The 12,895-nt window shown below is 41.7% G+C and overlaps 2 protein-coding genes across 2 annotated transcripts in view; both read left to right on the forward strand.

Annotated features, from left to right (window-relative positions):
* Positions 1-1,912: 1,912 nt before the first annotated feature.
* On the forward strand, positions 1,913-12,856 carry foxo3a (forkhead box O3A). The gene is made up of 2 exons (XM_042437145.1): positions 1,913-3,545; positions 9,452-12,856. The coding sequence occupies exons 1-2, from the start codon at positions 2,979-2,981 to the stop codon at positions 10,772-10,774; spliced, it is 1,890 nt and encodes a 629-aa protein (XP_042293079.1). The 5' UTR covers positions 1,913-2,978; the 3' UTR covers positions 10,775-12,856.
* Positions 11,375-12,895, forward strand: part of si:ch73-242m19.1 — a 28,549-nt gene continuing 27,028 nt past the window's right edge. The window contains exon 1 of the mRNA XM_042437053.1: positions 11,375-11,473. The gene's annotated coding sequence lies outside the window, so the exon portion shown is untranslated. The remainder of the gene's footprint in view (positions 11,474-12,895) is intronic.

The raw sequence follows: 12,895 nt of genomic DNA on the forward strand, positions 1-12,895 counted from the left end.
ACACTATGAAACTGCCTATTTACATTACTTATAGATCTGTAATGCAATAAACAGTGTTCCACTGCTATGCATTACATCTGATTATGTTTCAATTCAACCCATTTTTATGTAGAAAAACTGTCAAATTTAATGGTTTTAAAACATCAGTCAGCCTTCAAAACCCACCGTGTGTTGCATGTGTGTGATTGTAGAATATAAACTCCTCTACAGGTCAAATTCCCATAAACAAAACTGAGGACATGACACGTCCTTGTTGGTATTCTACAGCTCTGGTTACAGGTAAGAAAATCATATAGAATTTATTTGTTATTTGTGACAAGCCTGATGGCCTTGTTTTTATTATATTCTGACAGATGTCATACAGACTTTATCTTTAAAAACTAAAAGGAGACATTAGCAAAACGAGCCAAATGTTTAAACATGTTAATCATCCCTGAACTGCAGCGACACCTGTCCTTCTCAATCTAATGCAATTCAATACAGCAGCCCAGCAGCAAATAAAGACATTAACCTCTGAGTCATATTTATCCTCTGAGAGTTTTGATTCAGATGTGTGGTCATTTATGAGGCTGTAAATTATAGTGTTGCTGTGTTGGATTGGTTTATATTACAACAGGTGGACATTATTTTTGTATTTAATGGCACCTATGTTGTTTTTTTCCACATTCAACATGCTGCTTTAAAGGACCAATGTGTAAGATTTAGTGGCATCTAGCAGAACAAACTTGGCAGAAATGGAATAAAATATTCATAAGGATGTTTTAATTAGTGTATAATCACCTGAAAATAAGAAACATGTTTTTGTTACCATGTTTTTGAGCCCTTTGTATCTACATAGGGAGCGGGTCCCTTTATACCATGGATGTATTATAAGAGCTGGATACTGGACTAAAAATGGCGCCCATTCAGTCCTATAGGAATTGCTTGGCTGGCGCATACACCAAAAAAAGTTTCCAGGTTTGCCTCAGTGTTGTGTGAATATGCACAGTAGTATTTCCCCCGCTGGCCCCGCCCCCGAGTTCCTGGTCGGCCTGTAGACTTTATATTGTGATGACGTCAGATTATTAAATTGCTTTTCTCAGCTTGAGGAAAGTTTTACAAATATAAAACCTCTATGGATCAAAAGTTCACAATAAAAAGAGTTGTAATTGACGTTGTTTGCAGTTCAAGTTGTTCTGTCAACAGTTTTACAGTCGTCTCTTTTACAATGGTCATCTATAGGGAAAACGCTTTTTGGGCCGCAGGGGGGATTTTTCGCCGCAATACTGTGAGTGACCACTGAGAATAACTGGCTGCAAGACTGAGCAGCTGCACTTTATCCAGCGCTTATTATACATCCATGCCTTATACAGAGGCCACCATGTTGCACCGTCATGTTTCTACAGTAGCCCAGAATGGACAAACCAAACACTGGCTCCAGAGAGGGCCTTCCACATTTTTCGCGAGTTTTGCAGAAACCATAGGTAGGTACACTGGTCCTTAAAAGGTGCAGTGTGTAGGATTTAGTGGCATCTAGCAGTGAGGTTGCAGATTGCAACCAACTGAATACTCCTCCCTTTGCTAGCATGTAGGAGAACCTCTATGGGAAGAACCTAAAGTGGCCCAGGAACTCGCAAAAAACGTGTTTGTCCGTTCTGGGCTACTGTAGAAACATGGCAGCCTCCGTGGAAAAGGACCAGCTCCGTATGTAGATATAAAGGGCTCATTCTAAGGTAATGAAAACAATGAGTTTTATTTTCAGGTGATTTTACACTAATTAAAACATATTTATAAATATTATATTCCATTTCCGCCAAATTTGTTCTGCTAGATACCACTAAATTCTACAAACTGCACCTTTAAATCTTCTTTTGTATTCCATAATTTTCAACAAGGACAGATAAACAGTAGTCTTGTAGTTTTACTTCTACTTTTAATATCTAAGTCAAATAACAGCAGAATACTTCAGTTTTAGTAATATTATGGAGCACAAGTGGCTCCCTGCCAGATGGGTCATATAAAACGGTGTACAAGCTGAAAACAGTGATGTCACTGCCCAGCGGACATCTCCACACACTGTCTCTTTAATTTCAGTGCAGTCCAGGGGGCAGGGTCGTGTTTTTTTTTTTCCTCCTCTTTCTTGGACTCGGAGCGTTTGCGCCAACCACAGCAGCAGCAGCAGCAGCAACAGCAGCAGATTGAATGAAGTGTGTTTGCAGGCTGCTGGCCACACGGAGGACACCGTGCTGGCCTGTTCAAGATGCCAGACATGAACAGCCACAATACATCATTATTTTGCAGCTCTTGACAGGGCGGATTTGAGCCTCTTTTTTTGCATTTCTCCAATAGCACCTCTCTTTTAAAAAAAAAAAAAAGCTGCAGGGGCCTTGAGAAATCTCCGCCTTGATGGTATCTGGAGAGAAGGCGACTGGCAGCTCTCTGCACGGATGATAAAGAACTTGGGGGGGCGGGGGGGAAGGAAATGGTCAAGATGGCAGCTGTGTACGGAATGATAAGGCTGATGTGTTGGCATTGCATGTAGTAATAGACCTTTTTTCGTGTGTGTGGCATGCACGTCGCAGGATCGCGGTGCGGGACGCGGGCGCTTGTAAAGGAACGCCGTACGGATTCCTCCAGGACTCTCCGTCGCTGACTTCTCTTCCCTTCCCCGCGTCGTTAACTCCACATTTGGCAAAAAAATTAAAAGAAAATTAAAAAAAATTGCAATGCATGTTGGCCAGGGTGTGGGGCTGTGCACGAGAAAAGGCAATGTTTTGTTAATGCTGGTCAGCCGGATCAGCTCTGTGTGCTGCGGATAGACCGCACAGAGGAGCAGGATAGACAGACAGACACGTGTTGGGGACCGGGCTGCAGACTGGATATTTGCATATCGTTGCATAGTAAATAAACTGTCCCTGAAACCTGCACACAACATTGATGGAATGCGACCTGAGTGATTTTATAACCCTTTGTGCGACGACCGAGATATTGCGATTAACATGGCTGAGGCGCCGCGCAATGGCAACGAGCCTCCTCTAAACGTTGAGATAGATCCGGATTTCGAGCCCCAGAAGAGGCCACGGTCCTGCACTTGGCCGCTGCCCCGACCGGAGTCTGGTGCGGGCAAGCCCGGGACAAATGACACTGACGTAATCCCCGAGGAAGAGGATGACGAGGGTGGCAGCACGGAGAGCGACGCTGCTCAGAAAGGCTGCGGTGGTGGTGGTGTTAAAGCCCGGGAGCCGAGCAGGAGCAGCAGCAGCAGCTCCGCCTCGCAGCCTGTGGAGGTCCAGCGCGGCCACAGCAAGGAGGAGGCCGCCGACGGCTCCCCTTCCTCCGGGCAGACCCCCGCAGCGGCTCCGGGCGGCTCTGCCTCCCAGCAGCTGAGGAAGTCCTCCGCCCGCAGGAACGCCTGGGGCAACTACTCCTATGCAGACCTCATTACCCAAGCCATCGAGAGCTCCCCCGAGAAAAGGCTGACCTTGTCCCAAATCTATGACTGGATGGTGAGGTCTGTGCCATATTTCAAGGACAAAGGCGACAGTAACAGCTCTGCTGGCTGGAAGGTGAGCGGTGACATGCTGGTGCTGTCATCATAACAAAGACCATACTGTGGTCATGTAAAAACACACACAATGCACACACAGATGTTGTTCATGCAGGAGCAGAGGAGGAGGGTGCAAGCACATTTTGTGTTATTTGCAGACACCACCATTTACAGGGTGATTTTTTAGTGTATATTTTTAGCTTCATTGTGAGGCATATTTGAGTGTCAGTGTAGATAATCAGCAGGGAATTGGTGAAATGTGTGGCTGCCTAACAAAACACATGGTGTAATATGACATATGATCCAAGCTGCTGTCAAAATATAAAGGTACAGTTGTAATAGTGTGTGCATCAAATTACATACACCATTAGTTCTGCACCTTTTTAAAAAAAAAAAAAAAAATCAGTACACACAAATCCAGTTTCTGTCCCTGCATTAAGAGCAAAGTAGGTATGAAACTCATAACAGGCGATGCAAAGTTAATTTCACTTTCAGACAAACTGCTCAGATTGCAGCACGGAGGCTTCTTACAAGCTACAGTGGGGCCCTGCTTCTGTTTGATTTTAAGGATTAGTTCAGCCTGGAAAACCAATTCATCTGTCATGGAATCAAGACTGATGAAAGCTTTGAGCTTTGCAGGATTTAGATGGGGAAAGGGGGGGTTAGAAAAAACTCTGGAAATGGGTTTGTAATCCTGCACAACTGTGGATGTGGGATGCAGGCCGATTCCATGGAGTTTCTTCATGGAGAAATGACAGTTAACAGTGAAGATTGTGGCTTTTAAACCTCCCCATGCTGATGTAAGATGATATTGGTGTACAGGAGAAACAAATCAATGCTAATAACTGATTAATCTGCACAGAATCAGTTGTTTAGTTAATACTTCTGACTGGTGGCGGTCGGTTTGCATACGTGTTTGGATGCTCATTTGCCGCCAGATGCATTCAGTGGTTGCAAGCAAACGTTGGCTTGCAGAGGAAAGGGTTAATGTTAGGGTTTCAGAAGTGCTGACATCAGCATTTCCTAGGAGATGCTTTGTAGCTGTGTGACATTCAGCAATCAGCTTAAGGTTGGGTCATCTGCATGAGGTGCTGGTGGTGGGGGGGGGGGGGGTAGTCATGCAAAAATGTCCCCAGTATGTTCAGGGTAGCACTGAATGGTTGTAAATCAAGACCTGTCATATGTCTCCTTGCCAACAACAAACCAGGAAAACACACTGACCTCAGATTAAATGACAAGCTTTGTCTGCAGCTCCAACACAAGGTTAAAATTTTCTCATTTTGTCTCTGTAGTGAATCCAAACGTAATATACAGCTCCTATGGATGACCGGCCAGCGGCTCGGCCCCGCTGTGTGCCACACTTGTCTTTTCATGTGGCCCCTGGGCACAAGAATCAATCAGCTGACTATAAATTATGTAGGTCAATGTGTAGCAGTGTGAGAGAAGCTCAGTGTTTCTCTTTGGATCTGGCTCTGGCTAAACTGGCATTGCTCCAGTCCCCGCTCAGAACGAGGCTTTGCTCAAAGGGTGCTGCAGCACTGCTGTAACTGCGTGGGGGAGGGGAAGGCAGGAGTTTGCTCTTTGTGATTTATCTTTTTAAACGCTCTATGGCTCATACTGTATGTACCTGTGCAGCATGCAGAAAATTAAACACTTCTGACGCTTAATAGGTGAAATTATGGCTACTAGCTTTTTCTGTAAGAGGGAGGTCTGGTGGCTGTAGCTGCTACTCTGTACATTGTTTGTTTTACCACACAGAAAATTACACATGTAATCCAGGATAAGATGCATATCTTAAACCCCAACAAGACTCTGCAGTCTTTACTAGCTGTATAAAGGAGGTAAACACAATAAAAGCAACACCTGTGTTATGTAATTCAATCAAATAATGTAATATCTGCCTTAGTAAAGCTTTTAACGTTCAGTTTTTTTCCATCCAAGAGGAGATGAGTTAATCATTTGATCATCTGTATGTTGTAGGTTACAAGATAATGCACTGAACCGTTCTATATTGCAAAGCTATAACAGCTATTTTGTCCACCTGCTGTAATATAATGAAATCCAATACAGAAACACTGTAATTTATGGTCTCATAAACGACCATAGAGTTGTCTCAGCCAAAACTGAAGTGCCATAAAGGTTTATTTATTTACTGCAGGGCTGTTATGTTGGATTGCATTAGATTGAACAGGGCAGGTGTTGTTTTTATTGTGTCTACTCCCTGTAGGTAATGGGATGATTAACATAGTGCAATAAATAAATGTCTTGGCTCGTTTTTTTAAAGACAGAGTTTCTTTGGTGTCATGTCAACACGTTCAGCTATAAATTTTTGCATTGAAAGAATCAAATTTATCCAATATCATGCCTTTCGATTGTCTAAGGTGTCTAAAAGAGACTCTTTTTTTCATTTTAATTACTTAGAACTTGTCAATATTCAAATCCTACTGAAAATAAAGATGTACCAAACCAATCTGTGGAATCGGTATCGGCCTGATACTGACCATACTGAGTGGATCAAGTTTCAGCCAGACATGATCGAACCACTTTAAATATCTATATATATAATTTGTTTGTCGATGTCATTATGAAATTCACTGTTTCATTAATTCAAACACAGGCGACACCTCAATTTATAGGACCACGGCAATTTCTGAAGCGTAATATTGTTTTTTTTATACCAGTGAGGGAGCTGTTACACAGATTTTTGATTTTTTTTTTTTTTTTTTTTTTTTTTTTTAAAACAGAGCAGTGGTATCAGATTGGTACTCAGTACTGACACACTGAGTTTCAGTATCTTATAGGAATCTGTGTTTGCAGAGAAAAGGTTCAGATCAGAGCATCTTCACCCATTAATTATGGTTTCAATCCATATTTGCTCTGCGCCTTGATGTTAATCAAGTCAACAAAAAGAACAAATGTGTTTCAGAGGACTTAAGAGTTTCATTATTAAATCGACCACAAAGAATCACAAGCATCCATGTGTCTTTTACTACGGATGCACCTGAGTAAACATTAAAACGACTAAAAGCTCGAGTGAAATCGGGCGACAAAGTTAATAAAATGTTTGAACTTGCAGTGGAACTAAAGCTCGAATCTGTTTTGCTCAATTTGGCATAATTTGATTAGTGGAAAGTCAATTTATTTATAGAGCACATTTAAAAACAACACATTCTGAGAGAAACTGAAAATACTTTTTAGACATTTCAAATTCAACTGGATGATGTGTTTCTTGGTGTACGACATTAGTGCACAGTGGACAGATGGGATGATGTTTGTAATAGTGAATAGTGTTGGATGTTTATTTATGGCTTGTTGTTAAGGGATGATGTCTGTACATTTTCACCCGAATTCAACAAGGTCAAGACTTTTCCTCAGGCTCCTTTTTTTCAACCTTTGGAGAAAAGTAGAAATACTAAAAACATCCATATCCTGTCCGGACACAGGTGCTGGCAAAGAAAAAAAAAAAAAGGAAGGAATCAAAAGCAAACAAAGCCTGAGTCGCTCCCCCTGTGTGAGATTCATCTGCTTTTAATTATTATGCTTGTATTTTGCATTTTTCTTACTGTCAACAAATCTAATGAAAAGACCAAAACCAACAATGAATCGATCCCGTAGTTTTGTCTCTTATTCCTCTGTGCCATTGAGCTAATTGTCCAAAAACTATTAAAACACATACATGAGCAGCACAGTTGCACTGGCTGACATGTTCCGTCATTAGGATGAACATGTGCACCAGTTTATTTTGAGTGAATCCCACATACATCATCCTGCTGCTGAAATTACGCACTAGTGTGTGTGTGTTAATCCGCAGTTGAAAATTAGTTGTTCCCAGCCAATGCACCCTTCATTCCTGTTTGATTAATGCGAGCTAAACATTACAGACCCATTCTGCTTTAGGAAATTTCTTCTCATCTTTTTAAAAAGTGAAAACTATATATTTATGACCTATTCCTTCAGGAGGAACCAATCATCTTGTGGCTCAGTGCTGCGGACAAGCTGGGCAAGTCAGAAAGTACTGAGAGATGGACTAACACAGTGTTGGTTTTGATCTGTTCATGGGATGTGTTGACAATAAGGAAAAAAAACATAAAAACAGCAGCCTTATCCTTTAAAGTCAGTCATTTAGCCTAACTAGAAGGTTATTGGTTAATTCTGAGTGAGAAACAAATATCATCTACCTTTCCAGTGAACCTATAGTGTGTGGAAACAAGAAGATTGCAATGCGATGAGGTACCTGATGTATATGTTTGACTCACATGTGCTGTGTTGTTGTGAGTGATGAAAGTGTTTGCTAGTTGCCCTAATCCTTTAATTGGCTTGAGGCGAGGGCTTTGCTGGAAGTTTGATGTCAGTGGGTCATTCTGTTGACTCATAGTATTCAGAGGATAACTGTGGCCAGCCCTCCTTTGTGATCACTTAGTCATCACAAAGCTGGAGAGCGAATTCCTTCACAGCTACTTTTTATAGGATCCACATTTTGAAGGCCACTGAAGGCTTTGTCTAGCTGTAGTTTGTTGGAGCTCGTTTGGTGTTTGATTAGTTTAATCTTCTGAGAGATGGGTTTAAATAGGACCTCGGTTTACGCAAGTTAAATCAAGCTTAAGAGAATTATGCTGGACCCTCTCCCAGTGAAGTTGGCCTTTGGGCTGCGGAGATCTCTGCAGAGTTCCCTCTGTTGCTGCAGTGTGACCACGTTCCAGCTGTTTAATTTTGTACATGGTTGGGAGCATCTCCAGGGAAATCCTGTAGACCTTCCCCAGCAGCCAGAAATAGGTCACAGTGTGAGGTGCAAAGAAAAGTGTCTCTTAGAAGACACTGCAGTGTAAGATTTGTTCACAGTACTCTGTAGTAATAGTTAATTTAGTACCAAAATGACAGCATTACAGCATTGGATGTCTTGTTAATGGTCTTCATCTTTTATCTTCAGTGGAACAATGGTGACCCAAAGTGCATATACTGTACCTACAGGCTGACTATTTCTTATAAAAACTGTATCTCCACAGAAAGTGCAGTAATGTTTTAAAGGATAATTCTGGTTTATTACACCCTGGCTCTTGAATTTCACATTTTCGGTAATCTTACTCATCCTAACAATGACTCCTCAAGTTAACTGCTGAGATCAGGGAACTGGTGGCATCACTAAAAAGAAGTTCAACGGGGCAAGAAACAATCAGGCAGGTTTTAAACAAACTCCTAGGTTAGCTGAACTTTTTTGGTAGAAAAAAACAAAGATGAGCAGTAAAATAATTATCCAAACTGGCAAAACATCACAAGGTTAATTTAATAGTTGTTCAGAAGTTTTCAGTTTTCCTCAGTAGATGATCAGTTGTCATGAAATTGCAGATATTCAAATTTCCCTTCTTCTGAGCACTTCAAGGACTCTTTGCCCATGTTTTATTAAAAGTTGAGATTGAAAGTTCAAACGTCTTTCAAATTTCACAATGAAAATCTAAACATCTACAATTCCATCTGCTGAGGAAGCTCACATGGTACGATCAAAAGCTCCAGAACAGCTACTGTCTGTTTAAACCATCTATCACAGTTTACAGACCAGCTTTCTGATTCAACTGTGACTTACTGTTTTTGCCCTAATTGTGCATGAACAGTTATTCTGTCCAGTGAGAGTTTTTTTTATTGACATTTCAGGTGTGCTTTCCTTCTGTTTTATAAAGTAATAAAGTGGTTTAGTAGATAATCTCCCTAATATGCTGGTTTGTTTACAACCTTTCTGATCATTCGATTTCTTGTCCCACCAAAGGTAGTTTTATCTTATCATATGTTATCATAACTCATAGAAATGATTGCCAAAACATCAATAAGACTGAGCTTATAAAAAACTACCTTGTAGGTATGTGCTTATATTTATATTAAGAAATGCTTTTGCACATACATATATTTTACTGAATTTATTTGTTTTCATTGCAGAATTCCATCCGACACAATCTGTCCCTCCATAGTCGTTTTGTGAAAGTCCAGAATGAAGGAACAGGGAAAAGCTCCTGGTGGATGGTCAACCCAGAGGGTGGAAAAGGAGGGAAAGCTCCACGACGACGAGCTGTATCCATGGATAACAGCAAGTACATCAAGGGAGCCAGAGGACGTGCCACCAAGAAGAAAGCCTCGCTGCAGGCTGCCCAAGACGGTAGCTCAGAGAGCTCCTCAAGCCTCTCCAAATGGACAGGAAGTCCCACCTCCCGCAGCAGTGACGAGCTGGACGCCTGGACAGACTTCCGCTCCCGGACCAATTCCAACGCCAGCACACTGAGCGGTCGTCTGTCACCAATTCTGGCCAACCTGGAGCTGGACGAGGTGCCTGATGATGACTCACCCCTCTCCCCGATGCTGTACTCCAGCCCCAGCAGCATGTCGCCGTCCACGGGGCCCACAGGGCTCTCTGACCTGGCAGGTACCATGAACCTCAACGACAGGCTCTCTGACAACCTGATGGATGACCTTTTAGACAATATCAGCCTGACAGCATCCCAGCAGCCTCCTCCTGGAGAGGAAGACAACGGAGCCAATGGTCAGGGGAGCTCAGTGTTTACCTTCAGCTGCTCAGGTAGCCCCTCTGGCAGCTACGGGCCTAACCCTCTTTTTAGCCCACCGTCCATCACAAGCCTGCGCCAGTCGCCCATGCAGACCATCCAGGAGAACAAGCAGACCACCTTCTCCTGCATCTCCCACTTCAGCGACCACCAGACCCTGCAGGATCTGCTCAGCCTGGACACCCACAGCCACAGCAACGTCATGCTCACCCAGTCCGACCCGCTGATGTCACAGGCCAGCACCGCCATCACCCTGCAGAATTCCCGCCGTAATGCCATGCTGCTGCGCAAAGATCACGTGTTGGTGAACCACACCACCGCAGGTCAGGCCCAAAGCTCTTCAGTGCCTGGTTGGCAAGCTGGCTTGTCAACCTCAGACAACGGAGGCCTGGGGCTGAGCGGCGACGCCGGCCACCCTAACGTCAAGCAGCCGCACCTGAAGTCTCCCAGCAAGAACGCCTCTATGCAGCTCGGCTCTGGTTTGTCCGGCCAGGACCGCTTTCCCGCTGATCTGGACCTCGATGTGTTCAACGGCAGTCTCGAGTGTGACATGGACTCCATCATTCGCAATGAACTGATGGACGCAGATTGCCTGGACCTCAGCTTCGACTCTCGCCTCACCTCTGCCCAGAACGCCAACAGGAATTCAGGAAGTTTCTCGAGCTCGAAACAGACCTCCCCTCAGAGCTGGGTCCCAAGCTGAGAAGCTCTAACAGAGCTCAGCATGATCAAAAAAAAAAAAAAAAAAAAATTGGGGAAAATGTAAATTGGGTTTCATTGTCCTGCATTGTGCAACTAGAGGGAAGAAAGTATGTAAAAGTGTATTCATGTAGTATTTTTTTCCATTATTTTTAATGTGAGGGATTATGTTCGGTACTGTATTTTAAGTGTCTGAGACACACATAAGTGTCTTTAGAGTGGAGAAAAAAAAAAATCCTTTAAAAAGATCAATACCTGGGCGGTGTGAACAACAGTATTGACTGGAATGGAACTATGGGACATTTTGTTAAAACTATATAAAAAAAAAAAACATCAACTCGTGTTAGTCTCAGGGAATCACTCGTCACAAAGTGATACATGAAACTGAAGATGAATTATGTTTTCACCCTGCTTTCTCTCCTCTTTCACACCCTTTCATACCTAAACCAACATTTTTGCCAAACCAGCTGTCAGCCTGTTGTGGGTGACAGCCTGTTTACAGAAAAAGCTGCAGAGAATGTTGCATTATTACGTTCCAGTGGAGGATACTTGACAAGCTTTTTTTTTTTTTTTAAAGTTTCTTTGAGAGTACGTAGCCCTAAACCGGACTAAAAGATTTAAAAATTTACAAAAAGCTTTTTTTCTTTTCTTTTTTTTCTCCCATTGATGCACCGAGTCACGCACCAAATATCAATCTGTAGAGGTAATATGTTATCAAGATGTGAACTGATCTACATTGTGTGGTTTTTTGTATGTAATGTTTTATTTTTATTTAGCAAATTTTACCCTGTGATTTTAGTGACCTTACTGTAAATTTTGTTCCTTCTAAAGGTGCATTAATGAAGTCTTGATAATATGGTGTTTCTGCTGCAGACCCCTCTTCGCTATCTTCCTCCTACTCTTCTTCCACTTACTGCAATATTTGGAAGTACTGCTCAGTATACAAAGTTTAGGACAGAATTAAGGACAGTGTTTAGCAATCAACATGATTTAGCTCTAGTTGACAACATTTACATTAGCAAACACGTAGGACTATTTGGAATAAAATAATCACACTTGGAGACGCCACAGCACTACAATATTTGGTGCTATAAATAAGAAGATAGCAGGGAGTGGCTGCAGATGGAGCGGCATTAGTAGCCTCCCTTTGTTATCAGCACTACAGCAGGTTCTGGGTAAAATTATGTTTCCAACCCAGTGAGAGGAGATTGTGTAGTATCTTTAGAGCCTTTTTTTTTTTTTTTTTTTTTTTTTTTGCCATTTATGAAAGAAACAACCACAGTATTTTAAATATTGCCAAAATATTTCTGCATTTAAATAAGTGGAAATAGGAGGATATACAGTGTATAAATAGTAGGAACCAGTGCTATAAGGGCAAAAAAAAATCTACATCAGCACAGTTTTTGTAGGAACACCAGGATGACTTTTTTAATTTTTATTTTACATTTTTATGACATTTTCAGTGAATGTCTTCTCCCTAAATTGACCATTTCAGAAGACATGTTGGTTTTATTTATTTAATTTCTTCCTCTTACTTCCTTTCCCACATGTGTAGTGAGTCAGAGCTGTGCAAAGCACCTTTTTTTTTTTTTTTTTTTTTTTTTTTTTTTTTTGGTGGTCTGTTCAAACTCACCCACATTTTTCCACCTCAATCGGGTATTGATCAGGACTGACAAAGCATAGACAAGTGATGCCTGAAATTGTGTCCTATTAGAGTTATTAAGAAGATCTAAGATGTTACATCCTGATGAATTTAACTGATATGGATTTGAGCTGAAATATCGAATCCCATTAGCTTAAGTGTTTATTTAACAGAAATATGTTCTGCACAATTGTGCTTCCAATTATAATTTTTGTAGCTTCACATGGATGATTTAATCTTAAAACTACAGAAAAATAACTTGACGCTTTGTTATTTTCTACATTTATTTTGAGTAACACTCACTGCCAATATCCATACTTCATTTCTTCCTATTGCTCCTACAAAAAAAAGGACATCAAGTTGACATTGCCAGTTGTAATTCCAGTTTCTCTCTTGGTTGTATCAGAGATGGTGCATGTAAATAAAGCTTAAAGAACCACTGAATATCTGGGGTTTTTTTGATATACCTTTTTTATTTCTGTC

Source organism: Thunnus maccoyii, chromosome 16 (assembly GCF_910596095.1).
Source record: "Thunnus maccoyii chromosome 16, fThuMac1.1, whole genome shotgun sequence".
Lineage (NCBI taxonomy): Eukaryota > Metazoa > Chordata > Actinopteri > Scombriformes > Scombridae > Thunnus > Thunnus maccoyii.

What these genes read in the sequence shown, in the direction of transcription:
- foxo3a (XM_042437145.1), top strand. Translation starts at nt 2,979, where the DNA reads ATGGCTGAGGCGCCGCGCAATGGCAACGAGCCTCCTCTAAACGTTGAG. An exon ending in ACAGCTCTGCTGGCTGGAAG is followed by an intron (nt 3,546 to 9,451) that starts GTGAGCGGTGAC and finishes TTTTCATTGCAG; the next exon opens with AATTCCATCCGACACAATCT.